The 23,173-nt window shown below is 36.1% G+C and overlaps 1 protein-coding gene across 1 annotated transcript in view; it reads left to right on the top strand.

The window, feature by feature from the left end:
* The window catches only part of CUBN (cubilin), a 309,428-nt gene that overhangs the window by 20,852 nt on the left and 265,403 nt on the right, over window positions 1-23,173 (top strand). The window contains exons 10-15 of the mRNA XM_031015408.3: window positions 415-510; window positions 4,574-4,692; window positions 5,539-5,725; window positions 6,908-7,020; window positions 9,879-10,113; window positions 21,776-21,957. Of these exons, the coding sequence (XP_030871268.3) occupies window positions 415-510; window positions 4,574-4,692; window positions 5,539-5,725; window positions 6,908-7,020; window positions 9,879-10,113; window positions 21,776-21,957 (932 nt within the window). The remainder of the gene's footprint in view (window positions 1-414; window positions 511-4,573; window positions 4,693-5,538; window positions 5,726-6,907; window positions 7,021-9,878; window positions 10,114-21,775; window positions 21,958-23,173) is intronic.

Genomic DNA, 23,173 nt, shown 5'->3' with positions numbered 1-23,173 from the left:
CCCAAGAAGTTCAGGGAGTACTAAGGGATAAACTGAAACCTTGTATGTTTAAATAACATGGAACTACAGTACTTTGGGCTTCTATAATAATTGACCTCTAAGAACATCAGAGTCACTGTAATATAAAAATATTAACTTTCTTAGTGTCAGCACTTTCTAAGTCTACCAGTAGTTTTATACATATTTTTTTCATTAGAAACAACCCAGAACATTGTTACTAATCAGGTTACTAATTCTTGTCATTTTTCTTATTTATGAAATTTCATTTGTTGATGACATTTTATACTTATATTTTTTGTTTTGATGATAGAGGATCCCTGATTGGTCCATTTCATGATATTTGAATCCTAGACAGGCATTGTCCTCTCATCTTCTTGACATTGTTTCTTATGCCCCGGCTCTTGTTCTCATCAGGGTACCAGGGTGACGGAAGAGTGTGCACACTCATAGACATCTGCTCAGTCAGTAATGGAGGCTGCCACCCAGATGCCTCATGCTCCTCAACTCTAGGTAATGACTCATCTCTCTCTTTGGCTTTGGGTATTGTAATATGACCTTCTAAACCAATTCAACATCTTAAACACAAAATCCTCTGTTCTCAAAATTGTTATTTTTGACCTTCAAACCTAAAATTAATCCATGCCATAAAACTACACATTTGGCTTTCTTAAATATGTAATAAACTGTGCTCTTTAATGGTCTGCTCTGATTTAGGAAATAAGGTAATTAAGCCAGTTAATTAATTAATGACTGTATTCCAACAAGCAGGCAGGAGAAAAGGAGGAAGAAGGCAATGCCACCTGTTTTTAAAGGACTCTTCCATTTCTAGGCCATTGCTTAGAACTGAGCCTTGCTGCAAAGGGAGTTTGGGAAGTACACTCTATATTTCAGGCATCCTGAGTCCAGCTGAAATAAGGAGTTCAGAACGAAGGAAGTAGAAAATAGATCTAGGGTGACAACCAACAGTGTTTGCAATGCTGCATAGAAGGGTTTAACCCTGTAATTTAACAAAATATATACTGCTAAACTTTCTCCAAGAAAGATTGTATCAATTTATGTATTCACTGACAGTGTATAAAAATACATATTTACTCCATCTTTGACAATAATAGATATTATTATTATTTTTCATCTTGGTCAGTTTTATAGGCAAAATTAGTTTTTCCATTATTTTCATTTATACTTTTTGATTACTAATAATTAATACTTTCCACATTTTCACTGGGCATCTTTCTACTTGTTCATCCCCTTTGCTCTCTTTCTTTCTTACTGATTGGTAAAATTTCTTTATGTACTAAGGACATTATCTCATTATCTGTCTTATGTTTTATAAGTGTTTTTCCTGGCATGTTGTTTTTGTTTTAATCTTGTAGTGGTAGTGCTATTCAGAAGTTTAGAATTTTTACGTAGTCAAAAAGATAAATCTTTTCTCTTACTATTTCTCCCTTCACAGTCATGTTTAGGAAGGCTTTCTTTGCTGAACTCTTTAAAAATTGTCAAGTACATGTTCTTTTATACTTCTATGGTTTCTTTTTTTATGGTGAGATATTTTATATTTTTAGAATGTATTTTTTTATCCGTAGCATCAAATAGAGATCTGGCTTGGTATTTTTGCTCAAATAAGTGGACCCAATTCCATTTCTTGAATAATCATGTCTCTTGCTATTTCAAGATACCACCTTTATTTTTTATTAATTTGTCATATACTTGCATATATAGAAAAGAACATATATGTGTATGTAAACACACACACACACACACACACATATACTTGTGACTAAATGCTTATTAAATGATTATCAACATACCAAAGTGGTTAGGAGCATGATTTCTAGATAAAGACTGCTTGCGTTTTTCCCTGGGCTCCACCATATTTTAGCGCTTGTCCTCAGTGAAGACACTTAATCTCTATGCTTTAGTTCTTCATCTGTAAAATGAGGATAATAATAGCACCTACCTCAGGGTGCTTCAGATGATTAAATGAGTCCTTATATGCAAAGTGCTTGTAACAAATATTATTACAAAAATAACTCTTTTTTAATATGGAGGACAGTCATAATGTTATGACATGAAGTATTAATAACACTTTATGTACTTTTAGGCTGCCCTTCTTTACTGCAACCTGTAAGCTTACCCTGGGAAACTTAAAAAATATCTACTCAGAACTTCAACAGTTTTAGAGCTTGCTTACTCCATTTTTCCCTACAAATATTTTTAAAAGAAGTGATTAACTATAAAAAAATGCATTTCTAGGCAATTATTTATTTAAAAGAAATATTTGTGTTTTTTAATATTGAAGTGGAATCTTGCAAGTAATATAAGCTGAGAACATAATGAAACTTATATTTTTGCCAGGCGCGGTGGCTCACGCCTGTCATCCCAGCACTTTGGGAGGTCGAGGCAGGTGGATCACGAGGTCAGGAGATAGAGACCATCCTGGCCAACATGGTGAAACCCCGTCTCTACTGAAAATACAAAAAATTAGCCAGGCGTGGTGGCGGGCACCTGTAGTCCCAGCTACTCGGGAGGCTGAGGCAGGAGAATGGCCTGAACCCGGGAGGTGGAGCTTGCAGTGAGCTGAGATCGCACCACTACACTCCAGCCTGGGCGACACAGAGCGAGACTCCGTCTCAAAAAAAAAAAAAAAAAGAACAACTTATATTGTCATTCAATTCTACTGTAAATCTGTCACATTGTGTAATTTGTTCTATTTTTTAAATTATTCAGCAGGGTTTTTCTATCCATCTTAAACAGTTCTTGCTGATGGAGGAATGTAGTTAACTGCCACATTGATTTCCTTGTATTATTTCAACCATTGTGCAGTAGTAGAAAGAACATATATTTCTGCAATGAGATGTGGCTTTTTGCTATTAAGTGAGAAATCTGGAAAAGTCTCTGGATATTAAATTTAGTAAAATTTTGTAATGTCTATGACGAGTATTTTTTACCTAACATTGCGTAAGAAAACTGTCAAGACGCTGGATGCTCTAAAACTATTGTTAGCTATTACCTCATGTCATCATAATTAATCGTGGATGTTAATTCATGTTTTAAATAGACACGATCATTTCAAATTCCTTTTGACCAAGTTCCTTCCCAACCTAATTTGATTGCCATTGTTTTAACCTTGTACCTTGGCGATGAGGAGCTCATCAGAAGTGTGGGAGAAGTTTTGGTGCTGGTATTTTGTTGATGTCCCCATATATTTATGTTACTATATTATCTTCAATCTGTGGTTTTATTGCAAACATCTTTTAGAGACTTAAGTTCATTCTGTGATAGCTATTTAGCCTTTTTAGAACTGGCAGCATGCAATCTGCACATCCACATAACTGGGGACATGTGGCCTGCCTCTGTAAGCCACACTCCTGTACAGGTGTGCTGTAGGCAGCCTACACACAAGGGGGATGCTTGCTCTCTGGGCTCCCCTCATTCTAGCTGTGTGTGTGTGTCCTTGGCCGGGACAGGCTGTCTGTGTTCTGGCTTCATCTGTAAAGTGGGGATTATAAGAGAGTACCTATATAGGGCTTTTTTTTTTTTTTTTTTTTTTGAGATGGCGTTTTGCTCTGTCGCCCAGGCTGGAGTGCAGTGGCAGGATCTTGGCTCACTGCAACCTCCACCTCCTGGGTTCAAGCGATTCTCCTGCCTTGGCCTCCTGATTAGCCTGGACTACAGGCCACCATGCCCCGCTAATTGTTTTGTATTTTTAGTAGAGACAGGGCTTAACCATGTTGGCCAGGCTGGTCTCAAACTCCTGACCTCAGGTGATCCGCCTGCCTCGGCCTCCCAAAGTTCAGGGATTACAGATTCCATAGGGCTCTTTATTAGTATTATTATTATTATTATTAAAAAATTTTTTTCTTGGAAATGGAGTCTCACTCTGTCGCCCAGGCTGGAGTGCAGTGGCACTATCTCAGCTCACTACAACCTCTGCCTCCTGGGTTCAAGTGATTCTCCTGCCTCACCCTCCCAAGTAGCTGGGATTACAGGCGTGTGCCACCATGCCTGGCTAATTTTTGTATTTTTAGTAGAGACAGGGTTTCTCCACATTGGCCAGGCTGGTCTCAAACTCCTGAACTCAAGTGATCTGCCCTCCTCAGCCTCCCAAACTGCTGGGATTACAGGCGTGAGCCACTGTGCCTGGCCCTCTATTGGGCTCTTGGGAGGATTAAATCAGTCAGAGTAAGTCCAGTGCTTGCAACAGATAGTTTCATCCTAAGAATCTCCTTTTCTGCATTAACTCCTCCATGATGAGGAATGTCTGTCTTCCCCAGGTGCAGCTCACCTTTGTGCACAGCTCAGGACCATCTGACATATGGGCTGACAGCACCCATGTCAACCCAGTACGTCAATAATGTGTGGAAGGCATTTAATGGCTTTCTTATTTTAAGATAAGAAATACAAAAATAAAGATTCTCATATTTTCTCCTCATACCTTGTTTTGTCTGCCCATCAAAATACGCAGACTGGATGTTGGTGGATCCTTGTCTAGACAGCAGATTCTGAGTTTAGATACTGCATCCGAACAGAGGAGGAGACCTGTATTTACACGTTTGTTTTTATTTCTGAACAGGTTCCTTACCTCTCTGCACGTGTCTCCCGGGTTATACTGGAAATGGCTATGGGCCAAATGGATGTGTGCAGCTCAGTAATATTTGCCTAAGTCACCCCTGTCTAAATGGACAATGCATCGTGAGTCCTTTGTTCTTCCTGTGGACAGAGAGTACCTGAGAATTAGTTTCACGCCTATAAAATGTAACGTTATAGGATTCAGGAATGTTAAGATAATGAGTCAAGTTTCAGATAAGGAACTGTCGAGAACTCTCAGATGAAAGATAGATAATGATTTTAGTTCTCAGAAAAAAATATTGAGTTAATTTTTCGTCTCAGTGGTTTATGAAGTACTAAAACTACGCCTGCGGTTTGATCTAAATAAATCTGACATACAAAACAATTACCATTTAAACCTATTAATAACAAGTAGATTACTAGAAAATACTTACATATAAATACACATATATTTGTAGCACCTGTTAAATATATCAGTAGGTCAGGCATGGTGGCTCATGCCTGTAATCCCAACACTTTGGGAGGGTGAGGCAGCTGCATCACGAGCCAGGAGATCAAGACCAGCCTGACCGACATGGTGAAACACTGTCTCTACTGAAAAAAGTTAGCCAGGTGTGGTGGCGCATGCCTGTAATCCCAGCTACTCAGGAGGCTGAGACCGGAGAATCACTTGAACCCGGGAGGTAGAGGTTGCAGTGAGCTGAGATTGCACCACTGCACTCCAGCCTGGGCGACAGAGCGAGACTCCATCTCAAAAAAAAAATTATATATATATAATTATACATATATAATTATTACATAAATAATTATTTTTAAATATATAATAATTATATATTATTTTATATATAATAATTATATATAATTATTATATATTATATATCTCCATGGCACTACATTCCTATTATTTGGATTGATTAAAGTTTATTGTCTATCCATTTGTTTTATGGTATTGTGTTTTTTTCTCCTTAGGACGCTGTCTCTGGTTATTTTTGTAAGTGTGACTCAGGTTGGACAGGTGTCAACTGTACAGAAAACATCAATGAGTGTTTGAGCAGCCCCTGTTTGAATGGAGGAACTTGTGTTGATGGCGTTGATTCTTTCAGTTGTGAATGCACACGTCTCTGGACTGGAGCTCTCTGTCAGGTTCCTCAGCAAGGTACAGTCAGCATTTCTTATGCCACGTATGCTCACAGCATAGCAGCAGCATCCTTTAATGAGTCCCTCAACAGATTCCTCTGCTGAACCCACTTTCTTGTCCAGTTGCTCAGATACTGAGAACTAAGTCTTTCCTTGCAGAAATGGTATAAAATTCACAAGCTAAATATTTATAAATCTCACTGTAAGCCAAGAACTTTTCTTCCAAAGAATAATTACATTAGTATTTGCCATTTTCACTATGTCCTTTTTGAATATAAAACATGCTAAGGTATTGTCTTTTATGGTTTTCTAAAGGGAAGTTTTCTGAGGAGCAGCCACTTAATTTCCCTAGAGTACTGCATTGAATCAAGTCCTTCTCCCTTTCCAGGATACACAGTGGCTTCCCGTTGCCTGTTAAATAGAGACTGGGATTAATTTTCAATGATCTTCTATAACCAAGTCTCACTCAATCCATCTAACCTTTTTTTTTCACTAGTTCCCTAGAAATGCCTTCACTCAAGCAAGTTTTCTTTCGTCATCGGACCCCATGTACCACCATGAGTATTTTCCACTGTGTTCATTTATTTGGAATGTTTCTCCCTATAAACCTCCTCACACATCTTCCTTGTTTCTCATCCAGATGTGTCTGTCCCTCAGGAGCACTTCCGTCTCAACTTCTTCCATAAAGTCACTTTTGACTCTTCTGCCCCTCACTTAAACTCCTGATTTGGAATCAACACATTTATTGAGAGGTTGTTGTTATATGTTTAGGACAATAGTAGACCCTATGGAAAAATATGAAAGTGTAAAATGCTGTCTCCACTTATGAACTGCTCACCTTGCAGCTGAGGAGACAAGACCAACCCCAATGGGAGAACAGATACAAGAGTTAAAGATATGAGCTATGTTGTGGGGGGTGAAATCGGGTGTCACAGGGACATAGAGAATGGGAATCAGTGAAAACATAAGACATGGCAGTTCATGGAGCAGGTGATGAGGCATCAGCTGAGCTTTGAACAAGAGGTGGGATTTCTGTGGAAGTTGACAGAAAAAGGGCACAGAGGAGAGGGAATGGCAGGGCTTTTATCTCCAACTTTCATTACTCAAATTTTCTCTAAGTTTATCAGCAGCAGGGTTACAGTTGCCCAACCTCTTCCTTTTAGGAAGCTCTGAAAAGCACAGTTCATCTTTTCCTTTGCAGTTTGTGGAGAGTCCCTCTCAGGAATAAATGGAAGCTTCAGCTACAGGAGCCCAGATGTTGGTTATGTTCATGATGTTAACTGCTTCTGGGTTATCAAAACTGAAATGGGAAAGGTAAATGCAGTAACTCTTGCCCAAATGCATATTATATTTGTATATATAAATATGGAGTATGTGTATATTTTATTACATAAAATACATGCAATGATAATTCAACTATCATATATTGAGTGCTTACTAAGTACGGAGTGCCATTATTTTGGCTAGACATATACCTACCTTTTCATAACCTTACATTAATTGTTTGAAATAAGTCACAGGGGCTGGGTGCAGTAGCTCTTGCCTATAATCCCAGCACTTTGAGAGGATGAGGTGGGTGCATCACCTGAGGTCAGGAGTTCCAGACCAGTCCGGTCAATATGGCGAAACCCTGTCTCTACTAAAAATAAAACAAATAAAAAAAAATTAGCCAGGTGTACTGGCACATTCCTGTAATCCCAGCTACTCGGGAGGCTGAGGCAGGAGAATTGCTTGAATCCAGGAGGCAGAGTTTGTAGTGAGCGGAGACAGTGCCACTGTACTCCAGCCTGGCCAACAGAGTAAGACTCCATCTCACAAAAAAAAAAAAAAAAAAAAAAAAGAGTAACAAGGCCAGGCCTGGTGGCTCACGCCTGTGATCCTAGTACTTTATGAGGCTGAGGCGGGCACATTGCCTGAGGTCAGGAATTCAAGACCAGCCTGGCCAACATGGTGAAAATCTGGCTCTACTAAAATGACAAAAATTAGCCAGGTATGGTGATGGGTGCCTTTAATCTCAGGTACTAGGAAGGCTGAGGCAGGAGAATCACTTGAGCTCAGGAGGCAGAGGTTCCAGTGAGCTGAGATTGCGCCACTGCACTCCAGCCTGGGTGACAGAGCAAGACTCCGTCTCAAAAATAAATAAATAAATAAATAAATAAATAAATAAATAAATAAATAAGAAGATCCTCCTTTTATAGATGAAATAATGAAAAATAGGTGAAGCTAAACATTTTTTGTTAACACTTCTTAGCTTGTAATTGTAATAGTTGAATTTCAAAGTCAAGTTTGTCTGGTTCCAAAGTCCAGGCTTTCTCCAGCATCAGTGATTCTCTACACTGGTTGACTGACTGCAAGCCGCTAGTTAATTTGTAAAATCATGTTGTTACTGAGACAGTATTTTAGAAGATGGTTGCTCAGTTTTATGTTGATTATTATGCAAAAATGGCCACTGATATTAAGATAGTTTTCTTATCAAATATCTTTGCTCTGCCATGTTCTATGCTAAGTGCTTCAGATACATTACAGCATTCCATTTTTAACTCTCATAACCCTGAAAGATAGAAATTATTATCTTCATTTTACACATGAGGAAACAGAGCCTAGTGCCATTAAGAAGTGTGTCCAGGTGCATGTGGTTCGAAAGTGGCATGCAGTGACTCAGACACAGGCCAGTCACCTCCACAGCCTGTCACTCTGAGCCGCTCCGTGAACACTCTTCAAATTAAGATCCAAGTCCAAGGTTTTTAGTGCTCTTATACCCGACATTAATTACCCAGACATTTCTAAATATTGTTTCTCAACCACCTCCTGGATTCATAAAAATAAAATGGTATGTCTGAGTAGATAAAATTTTCCCTTGAAATCCTGTTAACTTTTTCCAGCAAACTATTACAGAGGGCATTGTACAAGGGTCAAAAAACATTTTTTTTCCCTTGAGGAGGGAGGACTATTTGCGACCTGGTAACCTCACACTAAAATAAACTCCAAAATAAATTTCCCAGTGGGTATGCTATGTGAATTTCCTTCCTTCCATTTAGTTTTCATGAATTCTATTTCCTGGCATTGAAAACATTCTTTTGAAAAAAAAAATATTCTTAGGTGAGAAACTTGTAATACTTTTATTACCAATTTGCAAGAAAATTCATCTTGTTTTTTTCTTGATTATTGTGATTTCATATCTTCTCACTCATAATGGACATAATATGGTAGAAAATATATACAAATCAGGATAGTTCAATTAATGAACATTTGAATTTCATTTAAACTGTTTTAAGAAAGTCATGTAGTAATAGGTAACTGATCTTAAAATACCCTAGCACAGAATTTCAAAAATTCCTTATATTCTTTTTCATTAACTGAATATTGTTGTGATTTTAGGTTCTGATGAAAATTAAATTCGACAGCCTTCTTTTGATTGTTTATCTCAAATGAGGTTGTCAGTACATTTTATAAGTTATATTACTATATTTGAAGTCTGTATTCTAATCCATTAGGACACATTTTTGTGTTTATTCTCTTCTACTTGTATGCTCAGTATTTTTCCTGTTACCTTCCTCTCATTCTCTACTCTTGGTATTACTCATCCTTTAATTATATACAGTCCCTGAAGCCTTCCAGGCCTTGCTTGTCTACATCCCACCTACTCCGCCCACACCTGAGTGTGTCGGTCTGGGCTGGCGTCAGAATCTTAGCCCCTCTGGAATCAACATCCCTGGCGGGCAGTGATGAACGTCTGTGTGTTTGATACAGGCCACAGGTTATTCAGGGAATTGGGGTGTACATTCTTGTGAATGGTAATATTAGCCAGTTCAACTTAATTCAGGTAGATTTTCAAATCTCCAATTTATTTTACTGCTTTAGAAACAATGTCAGTTATATATTTGACATACCTTGGTCTGGTGGACTTGACGAGTTTAATGAAATTGGGGTAAATCTATGTTATTAACATTAACATTTTTTGATATATTTTGATATTAGTTGAAGTTTGTTTTAATAATATTTAGCACAAGTTATTTAATATATAGATTGCCATATGTACTGGTGGATAATTAGGAAATGATAGGTCTAGCTCTTGAAAGTGCCTCAGTATGAATGCTGCCTAGGAAGTGGGAGAAATACTTTAAAATTAACATGGAAGTAAAAGATAATATATGTGGCCTTTGTATTTTTAGGTCCTGCGTATCACTTTCACTTTTTTCCGGTTAGAATCCATGGACAACTGTCCACACGAGTTTCTTCAGGTTTATGATGGAGATTCCTCTTCTGCTTTTCAACTTGGAAGATTTTGTGGCTCCAGCCTCCCTCATGAACTCCTCAGCAGTGACAATGCTCTCTATTTTCATCTCTATTCTGAACATTTAAGAAATGGGAGAGGCTTTACAGTAAGATGGGAAACACAGCAACCAGGTATGTGTGAACCTGGAGAAAAAAACAAGCAAAATTTTGAGGTTATTAAGTTTTCTTAATCAGTGTTAGACTTTTGGATACATGAGATGTTTTGGGATCTGAAGATATATAATATTTTTATAATTTATTTTATTTTACTCATTTATTTATTTTGAGATAAGGTCTCACTCTGTTGCCCAGGCTGGAGTGCAGTGGCCTGATCAAGGCTCACTGAAACCTCGACCTCCTTTGCTCAAGTGATCCTCACACCTCAGCCTTCTGAGTAGCTGGGACTACAGGTGTGCACCACCACTCCAGGCTAATGTTTTGTGTGTTTTTTATAGAGATAGAGTTTCTCTATGTTGCCCAGACTGGTCTCAAACTCCTGGGCTCAAGCAATCCATCTAATTTGGCCTCCCAAAGTGCTGGGATTACAGGCATGAGCCACTGTGACCAACCATAATTACTTTAAAATCAAATCAATCTAGAATGAATTAGAATTTATTTTGTGTCTAAAGACAACAAAATAAGCATGAAATAGAAGGGATTAAAAAACATGAGTCTTAGTTGGTCCCTTATCAAATTACTGAACAGCCTTTTTATAAGCTCTACTAGTAGTTTACTGCAGGAATATTGAGGACATTGTCCACCCCTTCATGTAGTATTCCTTCATCTTAATGATCACTGAATACTTTTTTCTTTTTGTTATTATTTTGTTTTAATTATTCTATTTTCTTTTAAGTTTTTACTATGAAAGTTTTAAACAAATAAAAAGTAAAGAGATCAGTATACCATGCCCCCAATTCATTCATCAGTACATCTGTGGATCAGTTTCAGCATTTTCTCATCTTTTTTACTGGTGTTTTTATCTATCCTGATGCTACCTAGGCTTAACTTCTGAAGCTTGAAATCTGAGAGTGTAATTTCAACTTTGTTCTTTTCAAAGATGTTGGATATTGTGCATTTCCATATAAGTTTTTGAATCAACTTGTCAGTTTTCCCAAAGAATTTTATGGGAATTACATTGAATCTATAATTAACTTTGGAAGAAATGACATCTTAAAAATATTCAGCCTGCCAATGCATGAAAATAAACTATTTTTAAATTTAGTTCTCTTTTCATTTATCCTGGCGATGTTTTATAGCTTTCAGTGTCTAAGTATTCCATATCTTTGTTGGATTTATTTATAGATATTTGATATATTATGCTTAGTGAAATATTAATTTTCTAAAATTTAATTTTTCACTTATGTAAAAATATGTATTTTTTAAATATTTGATTTTGATTCCATATACATTGTTAAATTCACTCATCATGTCTAATTATTTTTTGTAGATTCTTTTGGATTTTTTAAACATACACAATTACATCATGTGTGAATGAAGGATATTTTTCCTCTTCCTTTCCAGTCTTTGTAACTATTATTTCTTTTCCTTGACTTATTGCCCTGGCTAGGACCTTCAATACCAAGCTGAATAAAAGTGGTGAAAAGGAAGTCCTTGTCTTTTCCCCAGCAGCATGGGGAAATGCTCAATATTTCATTGTTGAATATGATGTTAGCTGTAAGTTTTCACAGATAATTTTTATCAGATGAAGAGTGTTCTTTCCTGTGTCAACTACTATTGCTGTATAACTGATTTCCCACAAATTTAGTGTTGTAGAACATTAATCATTTGACTTTCTTTCTGATTTTGTGGGCCAGGAATTTGGAAAGAACCTAACATGACAGTTGCTACTTGAAATCTATTCAGCAATTATAAGCGGGTGTCATCTGGGACTGTAGCAGTCTAAAGGCTGGACTGGGCTGAATATCCAAGATGGCCTACTCCAGTGGCTACCAATTGATGCTGGCTTTCAATGAGAGTTCAACTAGGCTATGGACCTGAGTGCCTATATGTGGCTACTCTAAAAAGTTTGTCTTAGAATAGTGAAACTTTTTTCGTGGCAATTGGCTTCTCTCAGAGCAAGCATTACAACAGAACCAGACAGGTACTGCGTGGGAATTTTTCAGCCTATGTTTGGAAGTCATTGTGTTATTTCTGCCATACTCAATGGGTTAAATTAGTCACAAGCTGACCCAAATTCAAGGCGAGGGGACATAGGCCCACTTCTAAATGGGAGAGGTGTCAGAATTTATAAAGAATTAAAAAAACGCACACCTTTTGTTCCTAGTTACCAAGAATTTTAAAAAATCATGAATGAACGTTGAAACATATAAAATACTTTTTCTGACTCTGTTCAGGTGATCATATGTTTTTTGTCCTCTATTCTGTAAATATAGTGAGTTAAATTGATTGATTTTGAATGGTGAATCAACTTTGCATTCATCAAATATTTTCCATTTGTTCATGGCAAGTTATGCTTTTTATACATTGCTAGATTTTATTTGCTAATATATATTTTTAGGATTTTTATATCTATATTTGGGTGATATTCTTTTGTAATTTTGTCAAGTTACAGGTAATGTCAATCTTTTAAAATTAATAGAAAAGTGTCCTCTCTTTTTATATTCTCTGGAAGGATTTGTGTAAGATTGACAATATTTCTTAAATGTTTGAAATAATTTACCATAAAGTTAATTGAGCCTGCAGGCTTCCTTGTGAGAAGGCTTTAAATTATGATTCAATGTATTTAATATAGATCTATTCAGACTTTACATTTCTTCTTTTTTCAGTTTTGGTAATTTTTTCTCAAGAAACTCATCTGTACTTTCAGAATATTTTCTTACTATGTTTTAGTGTTCGTACGCTCTGTAGTGATGTCGTCTCTTTTAATTCCTGATGTTGATAATTTATGTTATCTTTTTTACCTTGATAAGTCTTACCAAGGATTTGTTAGTTTTACTAATGTTTTCAAAATTCCAACTATTGGCTCCGTTAATGTTTTCTGTTGATTTTTATTTCATTGATTTTCCTCATGGTTTTATCATTTTCTTCCCTTGTGTTATTTTGCACCTAATGTACAGTTACTTTAAAAATTTTTCCTAGCTTCTTGACTTGGAAGCATTGACAAATGAGTTTGAACTTTTTAGAATTTCTAATGTATGCACTAAAACTAATGCATTTTCCTTGGAGAACTTTTATTTGCATCCCACAGGTTTTAATATGTATGTTTTCATTAGCATTCAGCTGAAAGTATTTTGTCATTTTTATTTTGAATTCTCTGTGACCATAGGTTTTATTAAAATTATACTCTTTATTTACCAATGTGATCACTAATCATGCAGTATATTATTTCAATCTTTAAAATTTGTTGAGATTTACTTTATAGACTAAAGTCTATTTTGGTGCATTTATTGTATGGACAGGAAAGAATGTATATTCTGTAATGGTTAGATGTAGTCCTCTACCTATATTAACTTAGTCAAGTTGGTAAATAGTGTTTTTCAAATATTAAATTTCTTTACTGATTTAAAAAAATATTTGCTTTATTACTTAGTGAAAAAGTTATAGTAAAATCTCAAACTATGATTCTAGATTTGCCACCTTTTTGTTCTGAAACTTTTCCTTTATATATTTTCTTATATTATTTTTATCTTCTTTTTCCAATATTTCAAGCATTTATGTTTTCCCAGCTTTATTGGAGCTTAACTGACAAATGAAAGTTATATATATTTAAGATGTACAATGTAATGTTTTGATATTTTGATATATGTATAACTTGTGAAATGATTACCACAATCTAACTAATATATCTATCATACATAGTTACCATTTTAGTCAATATGGTGAAAATATTTAAGATCTACTCTCAGCAATTTTCAAGTGTATAATACAATATTGTTAATGATAGTCACCATGCTGTACATTAGATCTCCAGAAGCTATTCATTCCAGAGAACATAAACGTTTTACCCTTTGACCAACATTTCCCTATTGCCCCCACCTCTCAGCTCCTGGCCACCACCATTCTACTTTCTGCTTCTATGAGTTTAACTTTTTTTAGATTTCACATATAAGCGAGAGCATGCAGTGTTTGTCCTCCTATGTCTGGCTTATTTCACTTAGCATGTCTCGCTGTTTCATCCATGTTGTCACAAATGACAGGATTTCCTTTTCTTTTTAAGGATAAATAATATCCCATTTATGTCTGCGTGTGTTTTTGTGTGTATTTATATATTGCACATTTTCTTTATCCATTTACCTGTTGATGAGCACTTAGATTGATTCCATATCTTGGCTATGGTGAATGTATGAATGTATTGTGAATAATGCTGCAATGAACATGAAAGTGCAGATAGCTCTTCCAGATATTTATTTAATTTTCTGTGGATATATAACCAGAAGTGAGATTGCTGAATCACGTGGTAGCTCTGTGTTTAATTTTTTGAGGAACCTCCATATTGTTTTAAATATGGCTGTACCAATATACTTTCAACAAGGGTTCCCTTTTCTCCACATCTCATCAATACTTGTTGTCTTTTATCTTCTCGATAATGGCCATTCTAACAAGTGTGAGGTGGCATCTTGTTGTGGTTTTGATTTGCATTTCCATGATGATTAGTGATGTTGAGCATTTTCTCATATATTTGTTGACCATTTATATGTTTTCTATTGAGAAATGTCTATTTGGATCCTTTGCCCATTTTTAAGATTGGGTTAGTTTGTTTTGTTGATATTGAGTTGAGTTTTTTATATATTTCAGTTGTGCTTTTGTGGTCATATCCAAAAAAATCACTACTCAGACTAATGTCATAGGGCTTTTCCTGTATGTTTTCCTGGATTAGTTCTTCAGTTTTAGGCCTTATGTTTAAGTCTTTAATTTTGAGTTGACTTTGTATGTGGTGTGGGATAAGGGTTCAGTTTCATTTTTCTGCAAATGGATATCCAGTTTTCTTAGCACCATTTATTATAGACTATCCTTTAAATGTTGTATGTTCTTGCCATGTTTGTCAAAAATCAGTTCAGCATAATGTATGGACTTATTTCTGGGCTCTCTATTCTGTTCCATAGGTCTAGATATCTGTTTTTAATGCCAATACCATACTGTTTTGATTACTACAGTTTTGTAATATATTTTAAAATCAAGTAGTGTATTTTTATTTTAAATGTGTTTTTAAATCAGGATGCCTCCAGGTTTCTTCTTTTTGCTCAAGATTGCTTTAGCTATTTGGGGTCTTTTGTGGTTTCATATGAATTATAGGATTCTTTTTCTATTTTGTGAAAAATACCATTGGAATTCTGTTAGAGATGGCATTGAACTGTAGACTGCTTTGCATAGTATGGACATTTTAACAGTATTCTTTCAATTTGTGAACACCAAATATTTTCTTTTTTTCATTAATGTGGTATAGTTTTCAAAATACAGATATTTCACTTTCTTGGTTAAATTCATTCCTAAGTATTTAACTTTTTGACACTATTGTAAATGGGATTTTCTTCTTAATTTCCTTTTTGTACAGTTAGTTGTTAATGTATAGAAATGCAACTAATTTTATATGTTGATTTTATATCCTGTAACTTTACTGAATTAGTTTGTTCATTTATTAGTTCTAAAAGTATTTTGGTGGAGTCTTTAGGGTATTCTACGTATGAAAGATCATGCCATTTGCAAACAGACCATTTTACATTCTAATGGGATCATTTTTCTTCAGCCTGAAGAACGTATTTTAATATTTCTCACAGAGCATGTCTGTTGAAGCCAGATTCCCTCAGCTTTTGTTTAAGAATGCATTTTTTACCTTAATTTTTGAAGGATATTATTACACATAGAATTTTAGGTTGACCATTTCCTATTAGCTCTCTAAGAATGCCACATCAGTGTCTTGTCACTTCCATAATTTTTTTGGGGAGAGGAACCTCAGCAGTAATTCTTGTTGTTCTCCTGAAGATAATGTGTCTTTTTCTCCCCCCTCACGGCTTTTTTTGTGTGTTTATATTTAATTTTCCACAACTTGATTATGGCGTATCTAGATCTGGTTTTCTCTGTGTTTGTCCTGCTTGAGAGTCACTGAGAGTTTTGAATCTATAGGTTGCTTTCTTTTATACAATTTTGAGAAATTTCAGCCAATATTTTTTCAAATATTGCATTGCCACTTTTCTTCTCTTTCTTCTCCTTCTGAGACTCAAATTACACATATGCTGAAGGGTTTGACTGTTTCTAATAGTTCTTGTGGTTTTATATTCTTGCCTTCTTTTTTTGCTTTGATTCTATTTGGTTATTTTGTTTTGGAAAGTCTGTAAGTACTGTTGAAATGTTCTTCAACTATTTTGTCAACCTTTTCCTCTAAGTTTTATCATAGTTATTTTGGAGTCATTGTTTGGTAGCCTCAGTATCTGGAATGTTTCTGGCTTTGCTCAGATTGCCTGTTTTATTTATTATTGGTTTTTTTTTTTTTTTTTTTACTACTTCCTCACAGGCCTAGTCAGTTTTTATTGTGAGCAGGACATTATACGTGATATGTTGCAGGGGTTCTGGATTATATTATCTTCCTCTCAGAAGGGTTGGGTTTTGTTCTAGTAGGCACTTATGTTCCTGGCAGATCACTTTCATTCAATCAAGGCTTGAATTTACAGGGGACCTATTTCAAATTTTCCATGAATTCTGGTGGACTGCCATATTTCCTAGAATAAGAATCTTACTACTGTAGCATACTTTTCTCGTGTTTCAATTCAGTTTTCAGGGTTTTCATAAAAGTATCTCCTTTCTGACTGAATGAGGCAACACATCCCTTCAGTATTTATTATGCAGTCTCTCTTCAATTCTTAGCAACCTCCCTCCCCTCCAAAACTGTTCTCTGTTAGACCTGCTGTCTTCTCTGTGCATTTGCAGCTTGGGAATGAGCTAAGGACCCAAGGAAATGCCTGTACATTTTTGAGGTGCCATTTCCATGCAGCTGCTTTCCTTATAGTATGCAGCTCCAAAAGCCCCAGATGCTTTGGTAGCCCTAAATCATGAGTTGTTTGTTTACCATAGCAAGGGTATTGCTGTCTCCTTGGGCTTCACTTCTTTGAATTCTTGAGTGTGTATGGGACATACTTCATATGCTTCTCTTTTCAGAGATTACAGTCCTTTGCTGTTTGTTCTCAATGCCTGAAAATGATAAAAACTAAAACAAACAAACAATAATTCCTTACTATTATCAAACATTAATCATTGTTCATTTTTTCTTAAGTGAGAGCAAGTTTATTAAGAAAGTAAAGAAATAAAAGAATGGCTACTCCATAAGCAGAGCAGTGGCATGGACTGCTTGACTGAGTATACTTACAGTTATTTTGTGATTATTTGCTAAACAAGGAGTGAATTATTCATCAGTTTTCTGGGTAAGAGGTGGGCAATTCCTGGAACTGAGGGTTCCTCTTCTTTTTAGACCATGTGGGGTAACTTCCTGATGTTACCATGGCATTTGTAAACTGTCATAGCACTGGTAGGAGTGTCTTTTAGCATGCTAATGCACTATAATTAGCATATAGTGAGCAGTGAGGACGACCAGAGGTCACTTTCCTCACCATCTTGGTTTTGGTGGTTTTTGACTGCCTTCTTTACTGCATCCTGTTTTATCAACAAGGTCTTTGCGACCTGTATCTTGTGCCGACCTCCTATCTCATCCCGTGACTATGAATTCCTTAAACTCCTGGAAATGCAGTCTAGTAGGTCTCAGCCCTATTTTATCCAGCCCCTATTCAAGATGGAGTTGCTCTGGTTTGAATGCCTATGGTTTATTACCCCACTCCCTTTTACAAGGGGACCTTTAATCCTAAGGGTTGTAGAGGGACGACAGTCCATTTTCTGTAACTCCTTCAGGATGAATAGGGGTGATGATATTCCTGCCTAACTATTAGGGTCTCTTGTATTCAGGGTAGAGAGGAGCTTAGTCAGAAAGCGTCAGTATGGTGAGACCCGTTCATAACTCTGATAAAAGGTGATATCCACAGTCGGCCAATTGGTGCTGCAGTCTGTTTCCTATGGGTCAGGGGTTTCCTCCGTATCGTCCCTGTGGGGTTTGCCAGGAAGATGTTACCAGAAAGGAGTCCTGATCTAGACCCCAAGAGAGGGTTCTTGGACCTTGCACAAGAAAGAATTTGGGGTGAGTCCATACAGTAAAGTGAAAGCAAGTTTATTAAGAAAGTAAAGGAATAAAGAATGGCTACTCCATAGGCAGAGCAGCCCATTGTTCAAATTTATTTGTGAAAGAAATGGATTGTTTGTTCTGTAGATCATCCCACATCTTGGATTTTGCTGTTTATATTCTACATGCCATTTGTCATGTTGTTTGTAAACTGGTACTTATACCAAAAAGTTTGGTTAAATCCAGGGGGTTTTATTTGGTAAAAAATAATCTTTTCAGGAGATACATGAAATCTGCTTTTCTATTATGAAGTTAACATTGGTCAGAGTGTTCTGATCTCCTCAGGTTGAACTTCCCATTAAAAGCTTCTTTTGCACTTTCTCTAATGGTTTTAGCATTCTTTAGGTTCATGATTTAGATGAGTTAGTCATTGCGACCTACAACATGATAATAGTTTGATTTTATTATTTCTTCTTTATTTATTTATTATTTGAAGTTATTTAATGGAATAGAAGTTACTCATATCAGCTATTTGGTTGCTCTCATACAGAGATCATGTAGGAAAGGTAGGATAAATGCTTGATTTTCTCTCTTTTTCTTTTTTTTAAAAGTATTCAAATTAATAACTTGGTTCCTTAGCATTCTTCAAAATGGTCACTTATTCCATTTTATTTTGTTTTGTTTTTGATATCTGTACATTTATATATTATATCACATTTGATGTGCTTTAATCAATTCTAGGCATTTAAAAATGAAACATTTTTCCATGTTTTGTTTGTTACGTTTGTTAATAATTTGTTTTCAAAACTCTGGAAAATTTTCCAGTTAGTTTCTGAACTTCTTTAACCAAACTCCAGTTATCTTTGAAAGCTTCTTTGCTTTCTGGTCAGAAAAGATGTTCTAGGCTCTTCCTGCATATTATTTACCTCAGGACTGAAAACCCTGATTTCCCTAAAGAGCTCCTACTTTTTCTGTGGGAAATGGTATTTAGATCTCACAATCTGGGTGCTACGGATGGCTATTGGTACTGGGTGTGTCATCGTCTCTAGACCTTTCAGTGGACAGAATTAGAAAACACTTTTTTGTTGTTTTTTAAAGAAAAAATACCCTATATATTCATAGTGATCTTACACTGTATTGGAATATTGAGATTATAGAGTTCCTTTTTTTTTTTTTTTTTTTTTTACTTTACATTTCTACCTCTTCTCTCATACAGTAAAAATCCTGGTTGACATGAACATATTATTTATGTACTTAGTCCTACTGTACATATTTTCAAAATAACAATACTAATATTATTACTAATGGTATGATAACTGGAAACCATTTAAGATTTCTTTGTTCTTTTTTGTGTATTTAAAATATGTTTTGCTTGAGCGGTATAGTCAAATTACAGTGTTTAAGGTCCCTTGGAATATTTCTACTCTCTATGGTTGTCAGCTCAATGCAGTTATTTCACCAGTTTCACTTCAGTTGTGATTTTAAAGATTTCTTTCATTTTTCTCAAGTTTTGCTTTATAATTATGTAAAATATATTTATAGTTCCAAAGCCAAATCAATGGGCATGGTAGATTATGAGAGGTCTAGCTTTTTTTTTTTCCTGTCCCTTCCACTCTGTTCTTTCTCCCCCATTAGAGAACAGTTTTTATTAGTTTTTCATTTATCCTTCTATTTAAAAATTAAGCAAATGATCTCATATGATTGTGTTTTCCTCTTTCTTAGATAAAAGGGAGCATAATATACACACTGGTCTATAGTTGGCTTTTTTTTCACATCATATATCCTGGAGATTACTCCATAATCAGAGCATAGCATGCCGCTACGTGATGTCTCATTTTCTGTTCAATCAATACTCTATTGACGGACATTTGGCTTGTTTCCAGTCCTTTGGCCATTTTCTTTTTAGTCCTTTGTTTTTTATTTTTGAGACAGGGTGCGATCGTGTCTCACAGCAGCCTCAACCTCCCAGGCTCAAATGATCCTCCTTCCTCAGTCTCCCCAGTAGCTGGGATTACAGACACACACCACCATACCCAGCTAATTTTTATTTTTTTATTTTTTGTAGCGATGGGGTCTCCTCATGTTGCCCAGGCCGTTCTTAAACTGGGCTCAAATGATATTCCTGCCTCAGCCTCCCAAAGTGCTGGGACTACAAGCATGAGACATCACACCCAGTCTTGTTTCCAATCTTTTGGAATTCCAAATGTTACTGCAACAAAATACCTTATTCACTTGTCATATTGTATTTTTGCCAATGTACCTTTGGGATATCTTTCCAATGGTAGTATTGTTTGGTCAAAAAAAAAATGAAATGCATAGGCTTTTGCTAGGTATTGCTATATTCTCTTATGTAGTGATCGTACCATCTTGCATTCTCTAGCAATGTGTGAGAACGTCTGTGTCCCCACAGCCTCTCCAATAATTTGTTTTCAAAACTCTGCATTTTTAACATTCTGAGGGGTAAGAAATGGCATCTCAATTAAGGTTTTATTTGCACCTTCTTTGTGATGAGTGAGGTTGAACATCCTTTCATATGTTTAAGAGACATCTGAACTTTTTTCAGTGCACTCTATTCATGTCTCTATTCTTTTTAGAAGTTCTGTATATTTTAGGATAATAACTCTTTGTTGCATATTGCATTTTTTCTTATTTTGTCATTAATCTTTTCCTTTTCTTATGCTATTTTATGCATTTAAAAGTGGTAACTTTTAAAGTATTACATTGGGAAATGCCTCTTTTTCTGAGGAACTGAGATGTTTTCTCAGTAGGAACAATGAGACTCATGGAACTAATTTGTTTCATTTTTTACTTTGGCAGCAAAATTTTTATTTGAACAACCTGTATAGCTATGTAAATTTCATATCTTACACATCTAAAATGTTACCTATCTCACTTATTTCTAATGTCTGTATTACTACAGTCTGGATTTTTATTATTTAGTGTTTCTATCATTTGATTTACAGTAGCATTTCTCATAGAAATCTAAGCCACTACAGATTCTTTGTTAAATAAATGTGGGTATTAATGAAGAGCAGGTTCTTCCAGTCACTAGTCAGCAACGTTAGGGGGCCGGTGTGGTATAATGAGGATGGTAGTGGGGTCAGCATCAGAAAGCCTGGCTCAGTCCCTCACTTGCTCCATTCTTGGAACAGTGGCTCGATCACTACAGACATTTGAATTTTTTCATTTATTAAATGAATGTTTTAACTATATGATAGTATTAAGAAACCTTCTCAAATGAAAATTATGTAGCGCTTAACCATTTTAATATGCAAAGTGATCTGGTTTGCTGAAACACATAGAGGTAGGCAGAAGTTCTGGAATTCTTTACAATTTCACATACAGAAATTAATATCATCAGAGTGAAAAAGATGACTCTGCAATCCTGGTATTCATCCCTCAGATGGTTCAGCCCTGTTTAAATAGTGTCAGCATGTGATGGCTCACAAGCACAGAGCTTGACACATGGGTGATTCATTTGTTTATCAATTGATACTTCTAGACTTGTAACTTTATAAAACTGGAAAATGTAAGTCTTTTTTAATTTATGAGGGTGTCTAAAACTACTCATAGTTATTTAAACAAAGTTTGGCTTCTTACGCCAAGGGCTCTGATCATTCTCCATGAATTATAACATCTATACAAATGTAACATTATTTTTCCCTCTTATTTTAGACTGTGGAGGTATCCTGACTGGTCCTTACGGTTCTATTAAGTCTCCGGGGTATCCTGGAAACTATCCCCCAGGAAGAGATTGTGTCTGGATTGTTGTAACTAGTCCTGACCTCCTGGTAACATTTACTTTTGGGACCTTGAGCCTCGAGCACCATGATGACTGCAACAAAGATTACCTTGAGGTAAATAATTATATTTAGATAGAACATATCACAATATGATTAGGACTCAGGGCACTATGGTCTAGCCATGCCCGTGGATGACCCCAAAATATTAGCTGTAGTTAGGTGTGTTTCTCAATAGTCAGTCAATATCTAACTCTTGCAAAGTCTGTATTTTTAATTGTGCCTGTTTGTTGCTTCTTCTTCTGGGTTCCATTTGAATCTGGGAAACAGATTACCTTGCCCTGCTATGGTGTTACCTGGAAGCTCACACCTCTGCCATGAGAATGCAGAATTTATGAAATAAACACTCAGTAATAGCCATCTCCTTCAATGCAGATTCAAACCTTCCATTGTCTATGGTAAACTGGCAAGGTCTTTCACAGCTTAACTGTAGTATTCCACGAAGAGGCCGGGTGTGGTGGCTCAAGCCTGAAATCCCTGCATTTTGGGAGGCTGAGGTGGGCAGATCACTTTAGGTTAGGAGTTGGAGACAGCCTGGCCAACATGGTGAAAACCCATCTCTATTAAAAATACAAAAACTAACTGGACAAGGTGGCGGGTGTCTGTAACCCCAGCTAGTCGTGAGTCTGAGGCAGGAGAATTGTTTGGACCCGGGAGGCGGAGGTTGCAGTGAGCTGAAATCGTGCCACTGCACTCCAGCCTGGGTGACAGAGTGAGGCTCTGTCTGAAAAAAAAAAAAAAAGAAAAAGAAAAATAATAGTGATTGTGTTGAACTGGGTTAGGTTCCTGGAATAAAGTAATCATTATTACTGCGAGGAGAGGTATCAGCCGAAGCTCCTTCTGCCTGCCCATTAGTAAAAGATTAAAATATGGAGGAGGAGAAAAGGCTCTTATATTCAAATGCCGTTTGTACGTAGGTGCATCAAAAAGTGTTGCTCTTCATTTGTAGACTGACAAGATAATGGAGAAGATTGAGTTCCCAGGTTGTCCTGTATTTTTTATCACCATAAATCTCAGCCCCTTGCAGTAGTGTGAAAAAGACAATACGCATTTCCAAGTCCATTAGAGAGGGATAGAGTCAATGCAATTATTCATAAACGATAGAAGGATGTGGTGTCAAAAAGGGGCTCCGCAAGTAAAAGTCATTAGTAATTCAGCAATAATGGATTTGAAACGTTTGGGAATGACTGGAAGATCTGTCTCTCTCTGGAAAATTTCTGCAAAATGGTCATTTAAATGTTGACAGAAAAGTGAGTTATCTTGAAATTAATTT

This window comes from Gorilla gorilla, chromosome 8, assembly GCF_029281585.2.
Source record: "Gorilla gorilla gorilla isolate KB3781 chromosome 8, NHGRI_mGorGor1-v2.1_pri, whole genome shotgun sequence".
Taxonomy (NCBI): Eukaryota; Metazoa; Chordata; class Mammalia; order Primates; family Hominidae; genus Gorilla; species Gorilla gorilla.
This window is presented reverse-complemented; position numbering and strand designations above follow the sequence as displayed.